The sequence below is a fragment of the Thalassophryne amazonica genome, chromosome 18, assembly GCF_902500255.1.
Source record: "Thalassophryne amazonica chromosome 18, fThaAma1.1, whole genome shotgun sequence".
Taxonomy (NCBI): domain Eukaryota; kingdom Metazoa; phylum Chordata; class Actinopteri; order Batrachoidiformes; family Batrachoididae; genus Thalassophryne; species Thalassophryne amazonica.
The window spans coordinates 28,136,716-28,163,281 of record NC_047120.1 but is presented as its reverse complement, the minus strand read 5'-3'; the positions used below and the strand labels follow the sequence as shown (position 1 = coordinate 28,163,281).

General features: G+C 41.5%; 1 protein-coding gene and 1 long non-coding RNA gene across 2 annotated transcripts in view; one reads left to right on the top strand and one right to left on the bottom strand.

Annotated features, from left to right (window-relative positions):
* Positions 1-7,707: 7,707 nt before the first annotated feature.
* Positions 7,708-8,924, top strand: LOC117531185. The gene is made up of 2 exons (XR_004566548.1): positions 7,708-8,158; positions 8,190-8,924. It is a non-coding gene; the product is annotated as an uncharacterized LOC117531185 (long non-coding RNA).
* The window catches only part of LOC117531183 (G-protein coupled receptor 26-like), a 48,513-nt gene continuing 30,790 nt past the window's right edge, over positions 8,844-26,566 (bottom strand). Inside the window, exons 2-3 of the mRNA XM_034194226.1 lie at positions 22,035-22,148; positions 8,844-9,503 (exon numbers count right to left, since the gene is read on the bottom strand). Of these exons, the coding sequence (XP_034050117.1) occupies positions 9,275-9,503; positions 22,035-22,148 (343 nt within the window). The 3' untranslated portion in view covers positions 8,844-9,274. The remainder of the gene's footprint in view (positions 9,504-22,034; positions 22,149-26,566) is intronic.

Genomic DNA, 26,566 nt, shown 5'->3' with positions numbered 1-26,566 from the left:
TATTGTTATATTACATAATTTAAGGCATCACATGTCTTGGAGTGTCATACAGTGTATCATATTTATAATTATACAGTATATTTACTAAATTTAATTTACCTCAGAAGATGATTAAAGCTATTCTCCTATATACAAGGCAGCCATATAGTCAGTCTTCATAATCACCAATCTGAAGACTCATGGACACAAAAATTAAACTGTTGTATGAGATAAAACAATGGTGTACTTCATCTTATGTTTCAAGCCAGGTAAAAAAAAATCATCAGGAAGTTTAAATCCCTCAACCACCCTCACAGAAATTCTGATATTACAGGCAGATACCGAGTTTGGCACTTTTTCTCTTCATTATGATCCATATGTCATTGTTGTTCTCTCACACGTTCTTGGGAACAAAAATAATCACACAACCTTCTGGAGCTACCGCACACATTGTCAATCAATATACAACATCGGTGTTACTGTCTAAGTGTTACCGAATAGGAATATTTGCTGGATGCACGCCCCATTTTTGGGTGTAAATAGGTGACTTACAATTCAAATAACACTATGTAACAAATTTTTATTTTGGTTTTGTTCCTGGGTACACAGTGTGTTTTCCTAACCTGTTATGCCTTAAATCAATAGAAAATAGCCATTATTCCACAGAAACTTTGCTTCTGTGATCAGGACAATGATATTTTGAAATTTGTCTGTTTTCAAGAATATTCTCGATTCGCCTTCACTACTACTGAGTAGACTTCTAGAATATTCTTTAACTGCTAGAACTGTCCAGAATTTTCTATAAGTTTCCAGAATTATCTAGAAATTTCAAGTAAGCTTTAGAACTTTCTAGAACATTAAAAAAATAAAGTCTAAGTTTATGCTGAATGTAGTCATTTTTCCATAGACTTTAGACATAAGCAGTTGAAATATATAACACTTAGAAGCCAGGAACAAAAACTGTGTTACATAGTGTAATCTGAACAGTGTGTATGGGAAAATATGTTGCAGCCTTTCATCGATAATTGCATGAAATCAGTATTAAAAATGAAAAGCAACTTATTTGTGGTTTTGGTAGTTTTACTAATTAGTTTGAATGTTTTCAAGGGGGTGGACCACAAAATTAAATTTCGCTGTAATTTCGACATGGATATGAACACTTTCATTTTAACTCTGACAGTCTTCACTTTTGAGTTTACATCCATTTTAGCTTCATGTTTTTGCTTTTAAAATCCAAATTACAAAAAAAAAAAAAAATTATATGTGTCTTGGCTGTGAAGTACTGCTACAATCACTGGCCACTTTATTAGTTTCACCTTGCTCATACCAAGTTGGACCCCCTTTTGCCTTCAGAACTGCCTTAATTCTTTGTGGCATAGATTCAGCAATGTGTTGGAAATATTCCTCAGAAATGTCGGTCCATATTGACACGATGACAACGTCCACACAACTCCCACTCACTGGATATCTTGTATTTTTTCAGACCATTCTCTGTAAACCCTAGAGATGGTTGTGTGTGAAAATCCCATTAGATCAGCAGTTTCTGAAATACTCAGAACAGCCCATCTGGCACCAACAACCGTGCCACATTCTAAGTCACGTAAATCCCCTTACTTCTCCATTGTGATGCTCAGTTTGAACTTCAACAAGTCATCTTCACCACATCTAGATGGATAAATGCATTGATTTGCTGACATATCATTGGCTGATTAACTGAACAGGTGTACCCAATAAAGTGGCCAGCGACTGTATGTCAGGGCATTGAACCAGTTCAAGGAATGAAAATTAAAAACCAGAAACAATTGATCTATCAATAGGAACAAAGATGAAAACAAAAACTTTGTATTTTTTAAAGCTCCAGAACAGAAACTTTTCTTTTAATGAATGCTAACCATTTCATTTTTTTTTTCATTCTTTTATTAAAAATTGAAATATTTTCTGGTTGGAATAACTTTGTGCCTGAACGCGTGCGTCAATGAATGCCAGCAAGAAATTTACCAGCAGCAGGTGATTAAAGTAAAACGTGGCGTGGTCGCTGCTTTTCCAACCAGAGGAGGTAAATATTGTGCTATGTTACTAAGAAATGTTGATTTAAGAGATCAACTACATGTTTAATTGACAAGCTAACATGTAAAGAAAAATCAGATTGAAAATATTTAGCTAGGTCCAGGTAGATTAAACAGTGTGCGTAGCATAGCCTAGCATAGCCTAGCGTATTAACTGTGGCATTAGTCACAGAGTAAAATGAAGCCTATAGACATTTTATAACATCTTATATACAATGCTGTTAACTGTTATTTCATTTGGTTCTAATTGCTTTGGGAAAGATCATTTTCAGGTAGAACTTGAAACCAACAATGTTAAATTGCTGCGTCTGCTCAGAATGAATCAGCTGAAAAATAATTTTGGTTTGAAGCGCTGCTCTCTGTAAGGTGTGTAAACTCAAATCAAAAGCCCTCTGATACAGAGTTCTTTATAGAGTTCTGATACAGAAAAACCATGGAAACAGTAGAAGTCAAATTACATTTCATCAGCCAACAATGATCTGTCTTCAAGTACCTCAAAACTAATGTCCTGCAAACATGTAAGAGGACTAATACACAGTTATGTCTATTTAATGGTACAGCTATCCATCCACACCAAGCCTTCATTAAAAGATACTTCAGTTGAGTGCTTGTGGCCAACGCAGTTCCTTTCAAACACTTTTTAACAGCTTTTTGATTTCCTTGGATACGAAGGATCAAGGAAGTTATTTGTGTACATTGGAAGTTTAGTTATACAACTACCCGTATGTTTTGCAGATGAAGATGTTCTGCCAAAGTCAACCTCATCATGTCTGTTCCACACTACAGCCCTGTAGGTTCCACTGAGATGTTTTTGGAAGTAATTGAACATAAAGTACTTATTTTAGAACACTTGAGTGTGTATTTACACATCGCTCAGCTCATCACCTACAAATGTAAATGTACATGAGTAGAAATGGTATGAAAAGTGTTCGAAAACTATTTTAAGCAATCAGTAAGGGATGCTAAATGTCAGAGTATTCATAAAAACAGCAGGAGGCAGTGAATGCCCACATGGAAATGTAAACCAGGTAGTAGAAATATGTAGATTTGGGTTTGATTCCTGGTTGCGGTACCTGCCGGTATCTCTGGACAAGACACTTCATCTACATTGTCTTAGTCCACCCAGCTGAAAATGGATACTGGCTGTGACTGGGGAAGTGACTTGTGTTGAATTGGTGTCCCACCCTGGGGAACTCACAGAATCTCATTTACTATGCTACAGAATCCAGAGATAGGCACCAGTAACAATGGGCTTATACAGGACTTACATTTTCTTCTACAAATGGAGATATATAACCTTTACCTTACGGCTTGACTGCTTCACCTCAGGGAGCTTTGGTGGTTGTGTTACAGATCTATTAACTCAACAGAAAACCTCTCAGTTGAATCTGCTGTTGAAATGGAAGTGTGCCAGGTTCCAGTGCATCGCAACTCTTAAAGGGGATGACAGATAACAATCTAATTACCTTTTTTACATTATGCCCAAAACACACCCATGAGTAATTAAGTGATAAAATACAATGGCATTTGCACCCTGTGTCCTTATGTATTCAGATTATTTTTTTTACATCGAGCTGTAGATCATCAAGATAGGTCCTGAAATTTAAAGGTTTTATGATTGTTGTGTGGGCCGCCAGAAGAGGAGGTACTGCTGGCCCACCACCAGAGGGCGCCCTGCCTGAAGTGCGGGCTTCAGGCACGAGAGGGCGCTGCCGCCACGGACACAGCCGGGGGTGACAGCTGTCACTCATTCATGCTTCATCATCTCACTCCATAAAACCCGGACGTCATCTCCAACTCATCGCCGAGATATCGTCAAACCGTTCAGGTAGTATTCTCAGCCTTAAAAGTGAACTGTGTATCAGTCTGAACTCTTTTTTGCAGCCGTTTTCCTGTGGTGTTCCGTGTCTGTGATACCGGCATACGGTGTGACCAGCAACGGCTCCGCTGCACACCTCTACCAGATAAGTGGGTAGACAGGAGCTGCACGAGTGTATGTTAGAGGTGGAGGTGGCATTCCCACCGTTGTTGCTACTGGGTGTGCACACACCCATATCTTATTGTCTCTGCTCCCTGCCAGCAGTACCAGATCCGACCTCCGAGGGCGGTGGTCACCTGGGGACTCGGGACTTGGCGGCTCCAGTATTCTCCGGGTTCGGTGGCGGAGGAAATCGTGTGGTTCCGGTTCATCTCAGGACAGACGTCTTCTATCCTCGAGCCTGCCCACACGTCACCCTTGTGATTGACTGTGCAAAATTTCACATTCCTCTGTGTTGTGCTCATTCACAACAGTAAAGTGTTTATATTCGACTACTTCTCATTGTACGTTCATTTACGCCCCCTGTTGTGGGTCCGTGTCACTACACTTTCACAACAATGATCATAATTGGGACTGTAACCAACTGGACACACATCACAGCAGGGATATGTGCTAACATCATGAAAAAAATGTTTTTCAGAGTTGGCCAAAGAGAGGTGGCATCTGTTACCATCATTCATTGAGGTCACGCTCCAGACAGACAAACAGACAGTGTCTTAAAAATACCCTATATGGGCCTCTCATCAAATGAAGGCTAGTAAAAACTGATTCAAAAAGCACTGATGAACAAATACTATATGACAGGTATGGGTCAGGTCTGGGCGCATGTGCTGATGCTGCCTGTCGCCATGTCTGCCACCTGAGGTGCTTCATGGAAACCACACAGGCATCCAATTGGTCCATCCCCACCTCCCCAAAGTAGCCATCTATTTCATGCAGTCAGGTGAAACACGGGCATTTTCCAGTTGCTTTGGTCTTAAACACTGCGACACCTGTGTGCTGGATAATGCCTAGAGGTGTACACTACATTGCCAAAATGTCCCTCACATTGTAGTCACAACTGAGTCTTCATAAATGTCCGTTTGAGTCAAAGTCTTTCCAGTGGTATCCAAAGATTCTCCCTTTAGCGTCCAAGTCTGATCCAAATATACAACATAACTATACTCAGTACATAATGCAAGGATGTGGAGGGGTCTTGTCAGTGGATGCAGGAAGTGGTGTGCATGGGGGTTTACTGGAAACCTGGGGCATGACTCTGGGCGTCTCTGGCCATGGGATTCAGGTGTCCCCTGGTCCAACTTCCTGGGTAGTGATTGGCAGTGTGGGCATGGTATATTGACAGTGTGCCAGTTGATGTTGCCTTGCGTTGTTGTAGGGGGCAGTGGTGGCTGCCTGGGATTGGTTGGGAGTGTTGCTGGGGGTGAGGTGCCATGGAGGCTGTTAATGACCCCTTCTAGACGGGAGGAGTCACATCCCCTGTCGCTAGAGTTAGTGTATGTACAGCACCGTGGCTGGAGAGGCCCACCCATTGGCTCCTGTGAGGGCATGTTGACACTAGGGGCCAGTGCAGTAATTAGAAGCGATGCAGGCCCATGGCTTGGTGGGCCATTCCAGATGGCCCACCATCTGGAATGGCCCACCAAGCCACACATGCCATATAGGACACTAACCCACAGCCCCAACATGAAACAGAACCAGAGAACCCACGAGGACAGCGGGTTCTCTGTCACTGCCTTCGTCACTGACTGGTGGCATGGACTATTGATTCTATCCCTGTGCATGTCTCCACCCACTAGGGTGGGGGCATTTGTGCTGTGGTAAGGTGTGGCTCTGGGTCCCCCTACACATCTGTGAGGCCGTGGCTGTAGTTTTGGGGCTACATGGCATGGAAACAGCTCCTCACAATCATTCATGATTCACGATAACGCACACCTCATTATACCTACTGTACTGTGCATATAGATTCTTACCTTTTCCACAATATATGCACATTCATATAACTCACATTTACATAATATACTCCATAACTCATGTAGAATTCTGCACTTCACTATTTTTGCTGTTTGAAAAGAGCAAGGTATTGGTCATAGGAAATACAACAGAACTCCAAAAGCCGGTAGCAACAGCAGGGGGACATTTGGAAGAAGTTAAAGTCTTCTACTATCTTGGGTGCACGGTTAGTGAGAATAGGAAATCTACAAGAAGAGATGAAGATCAGAGATGGAATGAAAAAGTTCTCTCGTCTAATTTCCATGTGAAGCTGAGGCTGATAAGGTTGGTAGTTATTTCGGTACTGTTGTATAGTTCTGAAGAATGGACCTACAAGAAGATAATACATGAATATTAAGGCTTTTGAGATGAAATGTTTCAGGAGACTGTTTGTCATCCGATAGAGAGATAAGCGAACAAATTAATCGGTCACAGTACAAGTGGGAAAATGTCCTGGGAAACAAACTCCTTTACTCAGTATTGCCAAAGAAAGAAATCTGAAATATTTCTGACACATTACAAGTCAACCGGGGACATTGGCACACACAATTACATGTGGCCAAATTCCAGGAAACAGGGGTCAAGGGAGGCTGAGAAGGAACTGGATGAGTGACATTAAAAAAAAAAGGCACTGAGATGTGCAAGTGACAGGGCGGAGTGATGGAGCTGGGGAAATCATCCATGGAACGTCTTCTACAACAAAACATAACAGACTATTTTTGCAGCGATCAACATTAACACCTCCCTGATCACATGTTCATCTTCACTCTGATTCTTTTTTTGTGAATAATTTCTGTTTGTGTTACCAGATTGTTGTCGTTATCATCCACATTGTTGATTTTGACTGATTTTGACGTCATCTGTCACCGTCGCCATCACTGTCTCTGTTAATATTACTGTGATTGTGTGTCTAATAGTTGTCTATGTGTTCTCCCCTTAAATGGTAAATGGACTGCATTTATATAGCGCTTTTCCATCTGCAACAGATGCTCAAAGCGCTTTACAATTATGCCTCACATTCACCCATTCACACAAACACACACACACCGATGTCAGGGTGCTGCCATGCAAGGCGCTCACTACACACCAGGAGCAATTAGGAGATTAAGGACCTTGCCCAAGGGCCGTTAGTGATTTTCCGGACAGGATGGGGTTTGAGCCGAGGATCCTCTGGTCTCAAGCCCAACGCTAAACTACTAGACCACCTCCCCTTAATTTATGAAGGAATGCAGCAATATTAAAATTGTACATATTCCTAACAGTGTGAGCCAGTTGTGACTCATACTGAAGCTATATATACAGACAAGGTGAGAAAAGCATCCAAATCTGACAACTGTATAATAAGACAGGAAGCATCAGGACCCTAAAGGACCTTCCTTATCCTGCAAAAGTATCAACAGCGCCAGACACTTCATAACTCATTAAGCTACACCTCACGACTCCGTGAGTTTGTCCCAGGCACCTCTTGATCTCAAAGGCCGAAGACCCAGAGAGATGAACGTCAGTGCTGAGATTTAATACTCTATTACTAAATCAAAAATTAAAGCTGTAAAACTATAAATAACATAAAACCCCCAATAACCTTTGAGTTGTGATCTAACAGGAAAGATGCCATTATTTTGCTGTGCAACTTTGAGTTTTCAAAAGAATGTTTCATGGAGGAGCTCTTTTGCAAACAGATTGTGTTTGTTATGATTTATGGTTTCCTTAGCAGTTATGCCGTGACGGCTAAGATTCATCTTTAAACCCAACCACTGCGTTAGACATTTATAAGCTAAAAGCAGAAACTGCACATATGATCTGCTTAGACATGATGCAGTTTTTTAACAAACAATTGGCCTGCAGAGGAAAATTAAGGAATGACATCTTTTTGTCTTTTTACATCAATCATGCCCACAAGTTTGAGGAAGCATGATGCTGTCTCATTGGTTTACTCCACTTTGTGATTATAATCCCAGACCAGAACAATCCATCATGCTCCACTTGTCTTGACGTCCTCAGGGGCTCACGGCTCTCATGAGAGCAAAAGAGTACAATTTTTACCCAATAAAGGTCTGCTCGGCCAGGTTGGTGCCTCCTACAACAACATATGAAACACAAAAAACCCACATGCATGTTGCTGCCCTTCTAATTCAATTAAGGTTCAATGTACTACAATTGTTTAAGAGGCTGCGCAGTGGCACATTCTGTTTGTTTTACAGCTGGTAAACCATTTGACCATATTTATACCATAATACCATATTGTTCTGAATATAAGTTGGCATTTAAAAAGTTCTAAATATGGGGGTTTGTCTTGTATTTGGGGGTGGGGGGCAGGTGGGGGGAGTGGGGGGGAGTGGGGGGAGTAGAGTTTGTACATGTTATATACATCCCACAATAGCTGTTGACAATTACATGTTATATAGGTGTGGCCCACAGACCTGAAGCATCCTAACACTCTGGCTAGCTTAGGGTGCTCAATATCTGAGGAACATAGTGATTGTCCTGAAAAGATGGTGCCTCAAAAACTGATAAAGCAAAGGAGAATAAATTTTAATATAAATTTTGTGCTCATGGTGATGAATGCAGTAGAGTCATCAAACAGCTCTCAAGCAGCCATGAACATTAATTACATCCAGCATGGCAGAATGCAATTTTTGAAGATAGCGCGCCCAAAAACACCATCGTAAAAAAAAGAAACAACATCCACAAAAGCTTACTGTGGTCCTAAAAGCAGAAGTGTGTCAGTATGTTGATGAAAGAAGGAACTCAGAAGCTGCCTATATAATGTGCTTTTATTTGAATTATTTTCAAATAAAAGCATTGTCTTTATATCTTTTAGAAGATTTGGTCTTCAAAAGTATTCTTTCCTACAATATGTCTAGAAAAAGTGGAGTTGGGGGTTGTCTTGCAATCAGGATCACCTTATATTCAGAACAACAGGGTCGTTGGTTTTCTTGTCAGCTGTTGGTGAAGGTAGTTTTCAGTGCTACATTTTAAGTACATAAATCTTTCCTCTCAAACAGAAGTTTGCCCAGCATTTTCCAACAATGGTAAGGATGCATACTGGAGAAATGCAAGATAAAAACACAGCAAAATGAAAGTAAGACACATCAGACAAAGCTACGCTTGTCACTTAACTCCATTGTTCTAAGGTGAGCAGATCTGTCTCTTCAGGAGGATGTGAAATCTGCCATTGCTTCTTATCCACACAGGAACAGGTTCTCTTGCACTGGTCTGCTGATACGGGCATACCATGGCAGCACAGTTATATTCCGATGCTGACATTTGTCGAAAGTGACTTTGTTGCTATGCCTGAAAAAAATTCAAGCAGACGTGGACAGCAACCAATATGTCTCCGCTTCTTCATCAAGTCAGCTTCGGGATGTCTTGACATTTTTCAGACCTGCTCTCGGAGAGCGTGTCGGGATTCTGTGCATTTTCACTCTGGCATCGGAATGGTGTTTACTTGGTTCTCTTGCCCGCGCACCGAAGCATTTAAGGAGCTACGTTTCAGCAGTCTGTTGATGATATCAGTGCATGTCTTTCTGTACTGGTTTCGGAGCAGAGAATACACGAAGGGATCACAGGCTGCCTTGCTGTAAGCTAAACACTTGGAGACAATTCCCCAGTGAGGGTTGATAGGCACCGCTGGAAATAACTCCACAATCCTGCATAAAGAGTGTGGTATAAGAGAGAGACAGACCAAGTCAATGTGCTGGAAAAGACACAGACATCCTAAGTAGAGCTGCAACAATTTTTATATATTTTTATTACTATTTGGTTACAATCAACTGATTCTAAATTAAATATAAAAATAATCAACAGCTATTTAGATAATCACTGAATCATGTTGAGTCATTTAAAAATAATCCAACTTCCATTATTTCAGCTCCAAAATGTTAAATCTATATATTAAAGCCAAGTGGCCTCTGTGTGCCTGTATACATGAGTGTATGTGTTTAGCTTCAATCACGGACAAACTGGGGAGAGCTGACATTTGCCATTTGGTATGTTTATGTATTTTGGGTCAAGGATGAACACAGCCAAAACAGAATGTTGATAGGACTAATATTTTTGGAGAAACTAAGGATATTAGCTATTATATAACAGCTGAGTGGATCCTTGTCATTTGATTGGTTCTTTGTATGTCACATGACATGGATTATTCATCCCATTTGTGTTGCATTGCATTTAGAGTGCAATTTGTTTCCATTTAGAGTGCAAATTTGGTTCCATACTTTTGGTACCATTGCACTCTGCACACACACACACACACACACACACACACACACACACACACAGACCTACACACATACACGCACGTGCCCACACACATTAGCGTGCACGTGCACACTCACACACACACACACATACACACACACACACACACACACACACACAAAATCAACTCCACTGTAAGCTGTCTGGATACATGAAGAACTGTTCAGATGAAAAGCTGAAAAGGTGACGTGATTTTTGGCTGGACTGAGGAACTACACAAAGTCTTCTTTTTTTTAATGGAAGTCCAAAGTCAGTGCACAGCATCACTGGACTACATGTCACATTTTGGACTTCAGCAGCAGTTGGACACCAAAATGTAAGTCCCTTTTCTGTTGTTTATAAATTAATAAAATATCAAATGACAAGGATCTATTTTAGCCATTATATAAAACAAATAATGAATGTTTTTACATTCTTTCAATGGAATGAATATTTAATTTGGTGAAGCTGGAACATACCATTCAACTCAGCTTTACCTCGTTGAATGGTATGTTCCAGCTTTCACCTCATGAAATATTCGTACCATTGAACTCATAAACAGTCATTATTTGTATAACAACACTGAACAATGGACGTTGACAATTACATTCTGGACTCATGCACCATACCAGCAGGGGGTGGTAAAACATCTATATGATTTTATTTAGTAAGTTCAATGTAATGTTGTAATAATAATAATAATTATTATTATTATTATTAGTATTAGTATTATTATTATTATTAAAGTGTATATGATAACAAGAACCAACACAATTTATATATATGAAGACAGTAAATTAACATTAAAATATTACGTAATTAACAAGAAATAGAAGGTTTGAGTTCTTCCTCTAAAAATGGTTTAGGTCTAAAGTTTACGTTTCTGAAAACATTCTGGAATCACACACCATTCCAACTCACTATAGAAACTTTGGTAACACTTTACTTAAAAAGTATCGTCAAAATAGTGACATAACACTGTCATAACTGTTACATGACATAGTCATGAACGTGTCATAAACATTATGTCAATGTCATAAATGTTTTTGACTGCTGTCAATAACTGTCATTCAGTTTTTGTAATGACAAGTTAATATTTTTTTGGATTGTCTTGAATATGACAACTTGATATTAATCAAAGCAACATAACCAGAAACTGCCTTTGGCCTTTTTGCTCTTCAGTTGTATGTCAACTTTTCAACTTACCGAAACCTTGCATAATTTATTACCACCCTACCTATTTTGTAAACACTACCAAATCTAGAGCCCATGGATCCCCACGGGCAACGCACTAGTAATACTTATTTCTTTACTGGAATCTGGCAGCAGGCTTAGTATCTGTGGGTTGTGGACAAAAGGACATATGAAGGCATCATCTTAGTCTCTGGAAAAACACTGATTGATATTTTCCAACATCTCCTGACATTTTATGGACCTAACAACTAATGGATTTGTTGGTCAATTATTTAATTAATTAAAAAGCATGTAATTACATAATTAGACTAATTCAAATAGTGATAATTACTGGTGGACAAAACAATGTATTTTCAGACAAAAATTCTAATCAGTGATTGGAATTTGGTTTTGAGTTTACTTAAAGGGGACTGAGGGGCCTTGGGGGATGGCAGCATGCACTCACCGAGTGCCCTTCCAGTTATGTAATGTTAAATCAAAGATTGACTTTCTAAATTAAAATTAATCATAGCACCAATACAAAATGTGGTTGAAGTGAAACAATGTGTGCTACTTCTTTCCTGTTTCCACAGTGTGTGTTCGCTTGAGGCTGAGTTTCATCTGCAGTTTTAATTTATACGAACTAATTAACATTGCTCATTATTTAATGCAGTACCAAACCAAGGACACAGCAAAAAAAAAAAGGGACAGAGAGTACCATCAAATATTGCTTTGCCTCTCGTTCTTCAACAGGGATTTTGGTGGAGCACATCTGTTCTATTTACACCGTATCCTGTTTTTGAAAAAAAACACTGATCCTCTTGCACTCTGAGATTACTCTGACCACAATAACACTGACCTTCGAGTGGCTGGGAGACAACACTGACCACACAGTCAAGAACAAAACTGATAATTGAGCAGCATAACAGCAGCGGAGGAGCTCTTACTGTAATATACTGAGACCGTCGTGGTTCCGTAGGGGTTGCACAAGTTCAGATGTTTTTTTAAGCCTCCAGTTATGCCGTGAAAGTCAAGTCGAGGTCAATTAATCGTGGATGATGTACGAGGTGGGTATGCTTTACAGTAATACTCGTCACTAAACGGCTCATAAAACATATCTTTTGTACATAAATAACACAGAATAATGTAATGTCATATAATTGGAAATTAACTCACCCAGGTTTCAGTCTGTGTGTGTAACTGAATATTTTGTGCTAAACTTACGTTGTTCACGGCAAATCCATAGGTGCCCTACTACACTTTATGAAATTATTAAGCTTGTAATCTCGTCTTTTTCCAAAGCAGCTATCAATCATTTGTCAATTTCTAATGTGGTCCAGAGGTCTTGACCTCTGTGATCTATCACAGTCGCAGTTGCGTGTTGGATATTTTCTCAATGGGTAGATCATCTTTTCGGGACACTGGCTGTGTATGGAACTTGCTGCTGCTGTTTTGCACTGCAGGGGGAAACCACTGCTCTGGTGTCATCCCTTTCATCTGCTGAACAACAAGACCACAATCTGATATTCAGATCACATGTTAACTCACTCTGTGTGTGCACATGTGGTGCGTGGCTATGACCATGGCCATGTCCTGCTTGTAGCATGTCAGTTGTACCACATAAAGCTGGCTTTAAGCCTTTTCCTTGCCAGTGTGGTCCTTCCAGTCATCTTTTTAGAGTCAGAGACTATGTATGTACATTCTTCACTGAAACAGCGGTGGCCATCAGCAGCCAATTCTATGAGTTCAGTCTCAACCTGACTTCAACCTACATGGCCTTCTCTGTCTCTTTCAGTCAAGGGTGTAACAAATAACCAAACATGCAGCAATCCTTCTGCATATACCTCTCTGTCTTGTCTCATTTTTGGCACATCACTGCTGGAATTGTAGAGCAGGTAGCTGAGTGGATAAGAAGATGGCCTGCCAATATGTAAACCTGGGTTTAAATCTTGCTAATGCTGTCTGCATCCTTGGACAAGACACTTAATCTACATTTGTTACAGATTCAGCTAGGCTGAGTCAAAATAGGACCGCAAGATGCAGGACAGTCAGGACAAGGAGGTGAGGGCAAAAACCAAGGTGTTTAATATTCTAATGTGATAGAGGTGAGTAGGCAATCCCACGTGACAACATACCAAACACACCACAAATGACTGGATGAATAAACAAACAATGAGGTAAGAAAAAACAACTGTAAAAACCCACAGTGGGAAGTAACACTTATGAAACTGAATAATCAGGTGATGACAGACAGACATGTGACAGGAGACAAAGGCAAACGTAATCAACCAGCAAAGGAAAGACCAATAGGAGTAGCTTAAAAAAGACTAACAGTGACAAACAGGTGTGCAGGGGAAAATGTAAGGAGGAACTAACAGGTGCATGTGAAACAAGAACAATCAGAGATTTCTGATGTCTACCAATCCAGATCACCTCCAAAATTCAGTGGAATATTCCATGCCCTAATATCAATCTGTGGTGAAAATTTGGTGAGAATCTGTGAAGTACGAGGGCTGTCAATAAAGTATAGGTCCTTTTTATTTTTTTCAAAAACTATATGGATTTCATTCATATGTTTTTATGTCAGACATGCTTGAACCCTCGTGCGTATGCGTGAGTTTTTCCACACCTGTCGGTGACGTCATTCGCCTGTGAGCACTCCTTGTGGGAGGAGTCGTCCAGCTCCTCGTCGGAATTCCTTTGTCTGAGAAGTTGCTGAGAGACTGGCGCTTTGTTTGATCAAAATTTTTTCTAAACCTGTGAGACACATCGAAGTGGACACGGTTCGAAAAATGAAGCTGGTTTTCGGTGAAAATTTTAACGGCTGATGAGAGATTTTGAGGTGATACTGTCGCTTTAAGGACTTCCCACGGAGCGAGACGTCGTGCAGAGCTCCCAGGAGCCGTCGTCAGCCTGTTTCAAGCTGAAAACCTCCACATTTCAGGCTCTATTGATCCAGGACGTCGTGAGAGAACAGAGAAGTTTCAGAAGAAGTCGGTTTCAGCATTTTATCCGGATATTCCACTGTTAAAGGAGATTTTTTTTTAATGAAAGACGTGCGGACGGATTGCAGCGTCGGCTCGCAGCTGCCGCGACGCTCCGCCACAGGAAAAACACCTCTGTTGGAAGCCTTAAGGACAAGTTGGAACATGCCCAGCTGTTAAACAATTTCTCATATACTCACTCCACTGAAAGCCATCAAAAGCCGCCTCGATTTTACAAATGGTTATCAACACGGAGGTGTTTTTCCTGTGCCGCCGCACCGCGCCAGCTGCGTCCCGACGCGCGGACCCGTCCGCACGTCTTTCATTAAAAAAATCTCCTTTAACAGTGGAATATCCGGATAAAATGCTGAAACCGACTTCTTCTGAAACTTCTCTGTTCTCTCACGACGTCCTGGATCAATAGAGCCTAAAATGTGGAGGTTTTCAGCTTGAAACAGGCTGACGACGGCGCCTGAGAGTGCTGCGCGACGTCTCGCACCGTGCGAAGTCCTTAAAGCGACAGTATCACCTCAAAATCTCTCATCAGCCGTTAAAATTTTCACCGAAAACCAGCTTAATTTTTCGAACCGTGTCCACTTCGATGTGCCTCACAGGTTTAGAAAAAATTTTGATCAAACAAAGCGCCAGTCTCTCAGCAACTTCTCAGACAAAGGAATTCCGACGAGGGGCTGGACGACTCCTCCCACAAGGAGTGCTCACAGGCGAATGACGTCACCGACAGGCGTGGAAAAACTCACGCATGCGCACGATGGTTCAAGCATGCCTGACGTAAAAATATATGAATGAAATCCATATAGTTTTTGAAAAAAATTAAAAGGACCTATACTTTATTGACAGCCCTCGTAGTTTTGAAGAAATCCTTGAAAGCCTATATTAAGGGGAAACTTCATTCAGAATCTGGATCTGAATACAGATCACCTCCAAAATTCAGTGGAGTTTTCCATGCCCTAATATCTATCTGTGGTGCAAATTTGGTGAGAGATTCAATTTATTTCAATTTATTTTCATTTATATAGCGCCAAATCACAACAAGATTGCCTCAAGGCGCTTCACACAAGTAATGTCTAACCTTACCAAAACCCAGAGCAACAGTAGTAAGGAAAAACTCCCTCTGAGGAAGAAACCTCAAGCAGACCAGACTCAAACGGGTGACCCTCTGCTTGGACCATGCTACAGTTCAAGCAGTAGTATGGACAGTGACACAATCACTCAAAGCCTATATAAAGGGAAATTTTGATCCAGAATCCAGATCCGGATCACCTCCAAAATTCAGTCTAGTCTTACATTCCCTAATATCTATCTGTGGTGCAAATTTGGTGAGAATCTGTGAAGTAGTTTTGCTGTAATCCTTCAAAACCTATATAAAATGAATCTTGATCCAGAATCTGGATCCACATCACCTCCAAAATGTAATGGATTCTTCCATGGCCTAATATGTATCTGTGTTGAAAATTTTGTCAAAATCTGTCAGGTAGTTTTGATGTAATCCTGCTAAAAGTAATCCTTCAAAGCCTGTATAAAGTGAATCTTGATCCAGAATCCAGATTCAAATCCAGATCACCTACTCAATTTAAAGGGTTCTTCTGTGGACTAATATCTATCTGTGGTGAAAATTTCGTCAAAATCCATTCAGTAATTTTGACGTAATCCTGCTAACAGACAGACAGACAAATAAATACTGATGATTTTATTACGTCCTTGGCGGATGTAATAACAGAAACACTCACAGAGGAATAACTAAACAGACAATAACTGAAGATCATGAACACAGAACAGCAAACGGTGAGTAGATCAATACTAACAATAAACAACCGAAACCACAGACTATAACAAAATCCACACATAAAATACAACCCCTGGCAATAATTATGGAATCACCGGCCTCGGAGGATGTTCATTCAGTTGTTTAATTTTGTAGAAAAAAAGCAGATCACAGACATGACACAAAACTAAAGTCATTTCAAATGGCAACTTTCTGGCTTTAAGAAACACTATAATAAATCAGGAAAAATAATTGTGGCAGTCAGTAACGGTTACTTTTTTAGACCAAGCAGAGGGAAAAAAATATGGACTCACTCAATTCTAAGGAATAAATTATGGAATCACACTGTAAATTTTCATCCCCAAAACTAACACCTGCATCAAATCAGATCTGCTCGTTAGTCTGCATCTAAAAAGGAGTGATCACACCTTGGAGAGCTGTTGCACCAAGTGGACTGACATGAATCATGGCTCCAACACGAGAGATGTCAATTGAAACAAAGGAGAGGATTATCAAACTCTTATCAAACTCTTAAAAGAGGGTAAATCATCACGCAATGTTGCAAAAGATGTTGGTTGTTCACAGTCAGCTGTGTCTAAACTCTGGACCAAATACAAACAACATGGGAAGGTTGTTAAAGGCAAACATACTGGTAGACCAAGGAAGACATCAAAGCGTCAAGATAGAAAACTTAAAGCAATATGTCTCAAAAATCGAAAATGCACAACAAAACAAATGAGGAACGAATGGGAGGAAACTGGAGTCAACGTCTGTAACCGAACTGTAAGAAACCGCCTAAAGGAAATGGGATTTACATACAGAAAAACTAAACGAAAGCCATCAATAACACCTAAACAGAAAAAAACAAGGTTACAATGGGCTAAGGAAAAGCAATCGTGGACTGTGGATGACTGGATGAAAGTCATATTCAGTGATCTCGAATCTGCATTGGGCAAGGTGATGATGTTGGAACTTTTGTTTGGTGCCGTTCCAATGAGACTTATAAAGATGACTGCCTGAAGAGAATATGTAAATTTCCACAGTCATTGATGATATGGGGCTGCATGTTAGGTAAAGGCACTGGGGAGATGGCTGTCATTACATCATCAATAAATGCACAAGTTTACGTTGATATTTTGGACACTATTCTTATCCCATCAATTGAAAGGATGTTTGGGGATGATGAAATCATTTTTCAAGCAAAAACTGTGAAAACATTCCTTGCAAAAAGACACACAGGGTCAAAGAAAATGGAAAATGAAGAAAATGGTCCATGACAAGGCTCCAACCTGCAAAGCTGATCTGGCAACAGCAATCAGAGAAAGTTGGAGCCAGATTGATGAAGAGTACTGTTTGTCACTCATTAAGTCCATGCCTCAGAGACTGCAAGCTGTTATAAAAGCCAGAGGTGGTGCAACAAAATACTAGTGATGTGTTGGAGCGTTCTTTTGTTTTTCATGATTCCATAATTTTTTCCTCAGAATTGAGTGATTCCATATTTTTTTCCCTCTGCTTGGTCTAAAAAAGTAACCGTTACTGACTGCCACAATTTTTTTTCCTGATTTCTTATAGTGTTTCTTAAAGCCAGAAACAACTAAACAATTAAACAACTGAATGAAAATCCTCCGAGGCCGGTGATTCCATAATTTTTGCCAGGGGTTGTAAAAGACAACCACGGATGAGAATACAGCGAAAACGGACCTCAAAGAAGAAGAGATACATGAATAATCAAAACCAAATCCATAGTCAAAACAGCTGTAAATGGGTACCAGCCTCGGCTGGGGAAGTAACCTGTGTGTGACTGGCGTCCCGCCCAGGGGGAGTTGCAGACTCTCGTTCACGTAATGGCACGGAATCCAGAGATAAGCATCGGCACCAACAGGCCCGAAGCATATATACAACTTACTTTTTACTTCTGGAATTATCTCCTCTCTCTGAGAGTGAGGAATTTTAACTCCAGACACATACCATTCTTCTTCAAGCCATATCTCATGCCATCCCCCCATCAATCACACGTGATAAATATTTCTCTGGCTTTTGGCACAATTCCAACCATTTTTAAAATAGCCCGATAACACCTCTGCTTAAAAAGCTTTCTCTCAATCTTACTTGGGTTGAAAACTATCAGTCAGTCTCACATCACTCATTCCTATCTAAAGCTATTGAAAGGGTGGTTTTCAAACAGCTCTCAACTTGCTCTCACAGAATGACCTTCATGATCCATATCAAACAAGCGTTAAAAGTGTCCACTCCACTGAAACAGCTCCACTATCTGTGACGGAAGCTTTAAAAACTGCAAGAACAGCAACTCAGTCTTGTGTACTGAACCTAGTAAGTAAGTCCCTTCAGCTGCTCCCCTGTTTTTCACTCAGGGTCAGCACAGTAGATCCGACTTAGATTTACACCAGACACCCTTCCTGACACAACTCCACATTACATGGAGAAATGGCAGGGGTGGGGTTTGAACCAGGAACCTTCCGCATTGAAACCAAGTGCACTAACCACTTGGTAATTGTGCCATCATAAAATACTGTATGTAATAGAAATATAAATTGTACAAGTACACTAACTACTTGGCCACCACCCCCTTCTTCTGTACCGCACCTACCTGACTAATTTTACTTTTCATATGGTTAGCCAATGTATTCATCTGTACTCTCAATCATGGGCATACTGGGCAAAGCACATTCTTGGGGTGAAACCCATCTCCTTGGACATTCATTTAATATACCATGGCTGGGGCAGTGGTCCACATGTCATTGCCTCTCATATCACCTCTATGCAGATGATACCTAACTCTATATGTCATTCCTGCCAGAATACCACATGGTATCAACATGTATCTGGAAAGGTCTCTCAGATATAGCCTCATGGATGAAGGAATATCACCTTCAACTAAATCTTTCAAAAACTGAACTACTGATCTGCCTAGCCAAAGAATCTCTGCATCACAATATCAACATAAATATTGCCTCTCTTCCCCTTCAACTAGAGTGGCAAGAAACACTGGTGTCATGATTGATGAATAACTATCCTTCTCTGACCGTGTTGCCACTGTCTCACAATCATGCTGCTTTGCACACTAAAATGGGAAGAGTACAAAGAATAAAAAAAAAAATCACTGAAAAACTGTGACATCAACTGGTTACGATTGACTAGTTTGTGCCACCCTGTTGGCACAGTAGTTAGCATTTTCAACACAGAGCAAAAAGGCCATGGGTTCAAGCTCATACTTGCCCAGTACCAATGCCCTGTGCAGTTTGCAAGTTCTCCCAGTGTCTGTGTGAATGCCTTTGCATTCATATATAGGGTGTTTTAAAAAATGTACCCAAAAGTACTCTGAAATATGAATACCAGGAAATGGTTTTACTGGGAAATAATGGTGTTTTTCTCATTTCAGGAACCCTAAAGTTTTTTCTGCAAGATATTAAAGGCTAGGAAAAATGCTGCAGTTGACCCTAATTCAGAAAACACAAATCGTCAAGTTCTGTGCAAGGCATCCTAAAGGCTGACTTGCATCTCTTTCCATACAAAATTCAGTCTCAGGGCGAATTAACTCGCCACCAAATGGCAAGGAGACTCGAATTTGGTAGGTGGTTTTCCATATATATATATATATATATATATATATATATATATATATACACACACAAACACACTTTTTAAAAGATGTATGATGATTTATAGTCATTTTGACTTAGAAAGGAACACTTCAAAGAAATCTTTTAAATGAATTCATATTCAAGATGAGTGTATATAAACTTTTTATACCTAGTAAAGTCAGTGAAAGCCATCCTGTGTTATTAGGATGAGGGCCCAACTTCAGAAGTCAATCTTTACCATGGCTGATTTGCAAGGTTGTAACTTTTGTAATTTGGCGATTCTAGACTTCAGTCATTTCCAAACCAGGATATTCATTAATTTCCTTTACCCACTTACTCCAGTCAAGGATCACCCAGTAGTCATAGGGCTTAAGGCAGGGTACACCCTGGACAGGACGCCAGTCTATCGCAAAGCCACATACGAGGGCTGTCAATAAAGTAACGGCCCTTTTTATTTTTTTCAAAAACTATATGGATTTCATTCATATGTTTTTACGTCAGACATGCTTGAACCCTCGTGCGCATGCGTGAGTTTTTCCACGCCTGTTGGTGACGTCATTCGCCTGTGAGCACTCCTTGTGGGAGGAGTCGTCAGACCCTCGTCGGAATTCCTTTGTCTGAGAAGTTGCTGATGAGACTGGCGCATTGTTTGATCAAAATTTTTTCTAAACCTGTGAGACACATCGCAGTGGACACGGTTTCGAAAAATTAAGCTGGTTTTTCAGTGAAAATTTTAACGGCTGATGAGAGATTTTGGAGGTGAGACTGTCGCTTTAAGGACTTTTCACGGTGCGAGACGTCGCACAGCGCTCTCAGCCGGCGTCATCAGTCTGTTCAAGCTGAAAACCTCCACATTTCAGGCTCTATTGATCCAGGACGTCGTGAGAGAACAGAGAAGTTTCAGAAGAAGTCGGTTTCAGCATTTTATCCGGATATTCCACTGTTAAAGGAGATTTTTTTAATGAAAGACGTGCGGCGACGGGTCGCGACGCTCCGCCACAGGAAAAACACCCTCTGTTGAAAGCCTTAAGGACAAGTTGGAACATGTCCTGCCTGCTAACAGTTTCTCATATACTCACTCCACTGAAAGCCATCAAAGCCGCCTGGATTTTACAAATGGTTATCAACACGGAGGTGTTTTTCCTGTGCCGCCGCGCCGCGTCGGCTGCGTCCCGACGCGCGGATCCGTCCGCACGTCTTTCATTAAAAAACTCTCCTTTAACAGTGGAATATCCGGATAAAATGCTGAAACCGACTTCTTCTGAAACTTCTCTGTTCTCTCACGACGTCCTGGATCAATAGAGCCTGAAATGTGGAGGTTTTCAGCTTGAACAGGCTGATGACGCCGCCTGAGAGCGCTGCACGACGTCTCGCACCGTGAAAAGTCCTTAAAGCGACAGAATCACCTCAAATCTCTCATCAGCCGTTAAAATTTTCACTGAAACCAGCTTAATTTTCGAACCGTGTCCACTTCGATGTGTCTCACAGGTTTAGAAAAATTTTGATCAAACAACGCGCCAGTCTCTCAGCAACTTCTCAGACAAAGGAATTCTGATGAGGGGCTGGATGACTCCTCCCACAAGGAGTGCTCTCAGGCGAATGACGTCACCGACAGGCGTGGAAAAACTCACGCATGCGCACGAGGGTTCAAGCATGTCTGACGTAAAAACATATGAATGAAATCCGTATAGTTTTTTGAAAAAAATAAAAAGGACCATTACTTTATTGACAGCCCTCGTATAGACAAACAAGTGTGAGAAAGGTGGAACACCTGGAGGGAAGTCATGCAAACATGGGAAGAACATGCAAACTGCACACAGAAAGGGCCAGGTGGGAAGCAATTCCACAACCTTCTTGCTGTAAGATGACAGTCCTAATCATTCATCCACTGTGCCGTCCCAATCAAGTCTATATTAAGTTGAAGACACATTCAGTGACTTGGAAATGGTCATTGTTCATCTCCTGCTGTCGCTCAAGAAAACGTCATAAAAGTAATGCTTTCAATAATTTTATTTTGGTTTGTCCAATTACTTATGGGCTCTGAAATTCAACACACTATGTACGTATACAAAGGGCCATAATACCGAAAAGCTGGTAAGGTTAAATTGCAAGATCATCTAGAATTATTTAATTTCAGCTTCATTGTGGTGGTGTACAGAGATTACAAAAACTGTGTCTCTGTCCAATCATTTATGGACCTGACTGTAAGAAAAATACTGGAAATATAGCAGTAACAGTGGAGTATAGAGGTACAGTGTGTTAGTTATCACAAGGTCAGCCAATCTCATCTCCTGACTGGAGTAGGCAGAGCGGGTGTGGGAGGTGATGGCAGGGTTGGGAGGTTTGGGAGATATCAGAAACACCACAGGTCGCACATGTGACAGTGTACACTCTCACCTCGTGATCACGTAGGGAGCAAAGCAAAGCATGAAGGTGCCGATAAACGTGCTGATCTTCCTGTTGCTCTCTGGCGTCGCCTTTTCTGCCTCCTCCAAGCAGCGCTGGCGAACACTAGTAACACAGAAGAAATGAAAACATGGAATGGTCCAAGGATTTCTGAAGAGGCATACCAAAGACTGAAAATAGGACCAGGACTGCCCCTGGTCAAACTGGGGCCCCAACTGACTTTTTTGAAGAGTTGTGGTTGTGTGGTGTGTATATGTCCACCAGTGTCAGTTGCACGGATCAGTAAACCTGACATGTACATACTCATTAAGAGACACCTAAGTGTCACGTATATTTAGACATGACTACATTGGCATGACACTGCGTCATGTGGAGGTATGGTTTTGTATGAATTCCGTTGCAAAGTCTGACGTAATGCGTTACATGATGAATCTCCTTCCGGACCCAAACAAAGACAATACGTGTTTTTCTCTGCACTCGTTGGTTCTGGCGGCACAGTGTAAACAGTGAAGGAATGCCACAGTGTTGTTTGCCCATGTGCACCAATCGACCTGAAACTTCACCAGATTGTCTTTCTATAGTCAGTGGTGGGCACAGCTAACCAAAAAGTTAGCTTCAATAAACATCAATCCGATAACTGAAAAGTTATCTTTCATGACACTAAACCGATAAACTGCTAAAAAATGTATCTTTATAATTTATTTATATAATTATTTATATTATATTATATTACTATTTATATAATTATTTAGCTTTATCTTATCTTTATCAATAAAAATTTATCTTTATTGCGAGATGATCGAGTAACACAATTACATTTAGTATTGACGCGGCTACATCAGATTTCACTGTCAGCTTCTGATAAACCATTTTCACTTCACTTTTCGCTGCTGGGTAAATTAAGGATCACAAACACGTAAGAATGCACGATAATGAATGAATAAAAAAATAAAACCCCAAACACTGTCATCATCTTCAAAAGCGGTAAAAACACAGTATTAGAAGTCACAGTTTATCTCGGTATTAGATACACCGTCATTATGAGCTAAAAGCTGCTGCTTTTTTCACATGCTTTCAACCCTACGGATCAAACAACCGAATTACGTCCATTAACCCTCTGGGGTCCGAGGGTATTTTTTGGACAGTTCACTCGCCTGGCATAAATGTTTTATTATTGCTGTTAACAGCTCTCCCTGTATCCCACAATCAAGTTTTATGTCTCTTTTTTTCAGGACAACCTGTGCTTTCAAAATATATATGTTTCTGTTGTGTTTTATAAGTGTAATAAAGGTTTACAATCAAAAATAAAGCGAAAAATAATTTTCCACACACATTTATTCAAAACACACAGTTGCCCCTGACAGTGCTATTCCTGTTATCAGGAGCCTCCTTGGTGACTTGGGCTTAACAGCAAAAACAAGCCTTAGAAACCTTGGCGTTATTTTTGATGAAGGAATGTCTCTTGCTCAGCACGCAAGCAAGCTTGTGAAGAATTGCTTTTTTCACCTGCGAAATATCGCCAAACTTAAACAATTGGTGTCACAGAAAGAATTAGAGGAAATCATCCATGCCTTTGTCTCCATGCAGTTGGACTATTGCAACAGCCTGTTCACTTGCCTGGGTAAGAAGGAGATAAATCGGTTGCAGTATGTCCAGAACTCTGCTGCGAGGCTTCTGACCCGCACCAACAGGAGAACCCACATCACGCCTATCTTGGAATCCCTAAACTGGCTCCCTGTTGCCTCCAGAATTAATTTTAAAATCTTGGTTTTGACTTTCAGAGCACTACATGGTCAGGCTCCTGATTACATTGCTGACTTGATTCAGCCTTACACCTCAGCCCGCAGCCTCAGATCTTTAGGTCAGAACCTGTTGATGGTTCCTCGAACCTCCTTTAAAACTCGAGGAGACCGATCTTTTAAAGCCGTAGCGCCTCGTCTCTGGAACGAACTCCCTCTGTCCCTGCGATCCCTGGACTCTGTTGAGATGTTCAAAAAGCAACTAAAGACTCTACTTTTTAAACAGGCTTTTCATGGCCAATAATCTTTTAGTACTGAGTGTTTTACTGTATATTTTTATTGTTTTACCTTGTAAAGCGCTTTGTGACCCCTGTCTGTGAAAAGCGCTATATAAATAAAGTTTACTTACTTACTTACTTACAGCAAACTATAATAAAGAACTATTTTGACACTTTATAAAGGTTATTTGAGGTCTTGTGTGAAAGACTGAACAACAAAAAGATTCAAGCAATAAACACAAATGCACATTTTGAACAATATATACAAAATGGTCTATGTGTTTTGTTGTCCATTGATATGGTAAACAGTGTTTTACGCAGCAAAAGCAACAGTTATGTTATATGGCTGGGGGGGCCTGGCTGCCGGTTTGTTTCTGTCTTTTGGTTTTCCTCCCAGGTGGCGTGCATTTGGGACTGAGTGGCTGTGTTGCTGAGGCTGTCAGGACCTCACCCTGATCACCTGCGACTCGTCAGGACTCACAGCTGTGGTGCATCTGGATGGATTGGAACATGTTGGCATTTAAGACTGGAGTGCACAGTGTGTATTTGCCAGAGACTCGACCTTGTGACCAGACGGGTGAGATCGTCGTCTCGGGAGCCATCTCATCAGCAGCGGATGCTGAGAACGTCCAGGTTTGATGCACAGTCTGTGAAAGAGGAGGGGGTGAGGTCTCACGCTCGTCAGCACACTTCCTGAGGTACGTTAGATTTTGTGACTAACAGTTATACAGTCAGTAAATGTGGTGTCCCTCACACCTTATTGTATTGAGCTGTTTGTTAGTCATGTATCAGCTTCCACTGCAGTGGAGTTTTGTGAACTGGATGTTCCATGCCTGCAGGTTGGGAAGCTGATCAGTAATCAAGCCAGGAGGTGTTTGCTGTTTGTACACCTTTAAGTGTTCTGTGTGTAGAGTGTGGACTCACATAATGGTTCCTTCTTTCACAGACTCGGTTGTTGCGGCCACCTGGGGGGTGTCGGCGGGGTCCTTGGGTCCGAAACAGCTTCTGGCTCCGGACCGTTAGCGCTGCTGGGAGCGCACCACGCCAGGCCGCACCTTTTTGTTATTATATTATCACTGTTATGTATTAAATTCAGTTAGCCTTTGAACCGTGCTCTGCTTATTTCATACTGGGTCCTTCAAACGCTGGTCGGTTCTCCGAGCTGCGTCCGACACATAACAGTAGTCTCTGGCCAAACATCACGGACCCAGAGGTAGCAGAGACGGTAACGCGCCGGGAAGGCGGCAGCAGACGTTCAGTGGTTATCCGGATCAGTTGCGGGGCTCTCCGCCCGGAAGGTGCGTGTTTGAGAACCCATTACTGGATACTGATTTGTGCTCTCTTGCAGCCGTGTTCCTGTATTGTGCCTTATCCGTGGGTCGTGGTGGAGTGTGACTGGCGACGGCTTCGCGTCACACTCCGACCGGATAAGAGGTTTAAACGGGAGCTGCAAGAGTGCGTTTGTAATGGGTTCACGCGCACGGCGGAGCTCTGTTAGCACGGGTCGCTGGGCTTCCTGTGTTACAGTCGTAGCCCCGTTTCCCCGGACAAAGGTAACTACTGCGTCTGTTGTTTCAGCTCCGGCGTTATTTAGTTGAGCACATTTTGGTTGTGTGTTGCACTCAGCTGCGCACATAAAAGCAGCTCGTTTGTTTTTTCTGTCGCCAAAGGGTTTTTTTTTTGTTTTTAGCACTCTGGCTCCCCCTTGTGGTGACTGAATCACGTTACCGTCAAGCTCTTGAGTAGGAACAGGTGTGTTCCATTTGGTTGAGCTTGACGGTATAACTCACTGATTTGTTTTGTGTTAGTTCATTTTGTGTGGGTGTTGTTTGAGTTGGTTTTTGTGTGGGATTTTATTTTTTGTTTTCCACTATTTGTCTGGGGTTGTGACCCTGCAGCCTGTCTGAAAACGAACAAAACAAGACAAAAAAAAAAAAAAAAAAAAAAAAGGGGACCCAAACAACTGTGTGTTGGTCTGTTTGTTTTTCCTTTTATTTTTTTTTTGTTTCACTTCCCCAGGGTTAGATGGAACGGTCCCCTGGGGGGTGATGGGGTGGCACTTGGGTTGTTTTTTCTCTTTTTGTTTTTTGTTATGCCCTCTCTTCTCCTCTGACTCCAGCCGGGTGTGCCGTGGTGTCGGCATTGCTGGAGGGGTGCAGTTGGGTTGTGCTGGGCGTTTCCCAGGTAGCCTCTGCACCCGGGAGGGGAGGGGGGGGTTTGGGGTATCTTTTTGTTCCCCCCCCCCAGTTTCTGCCCTCAGGGTTTGACTGTGGTGTCCTCTGGGGGGGAAAGGGCTGTAGGCCCATCTAGCCATGGACGGCCGGGGCTGGGTCCATTGGTCATGAGGGGAGGCGTCTCCTGGGGTTGACGAGTGGTCCTCTGGGAGGCGCTGGTAGTCCCCGTGGGTGACGTTGGGTCCCAGAGGGACCTCGGTCGTGGTTATTACTCCTGGAGCTGGCGGGAGGCCCTCTGGGGGGTGTTGGTCCCTACATGTCGTTTGGGGGGG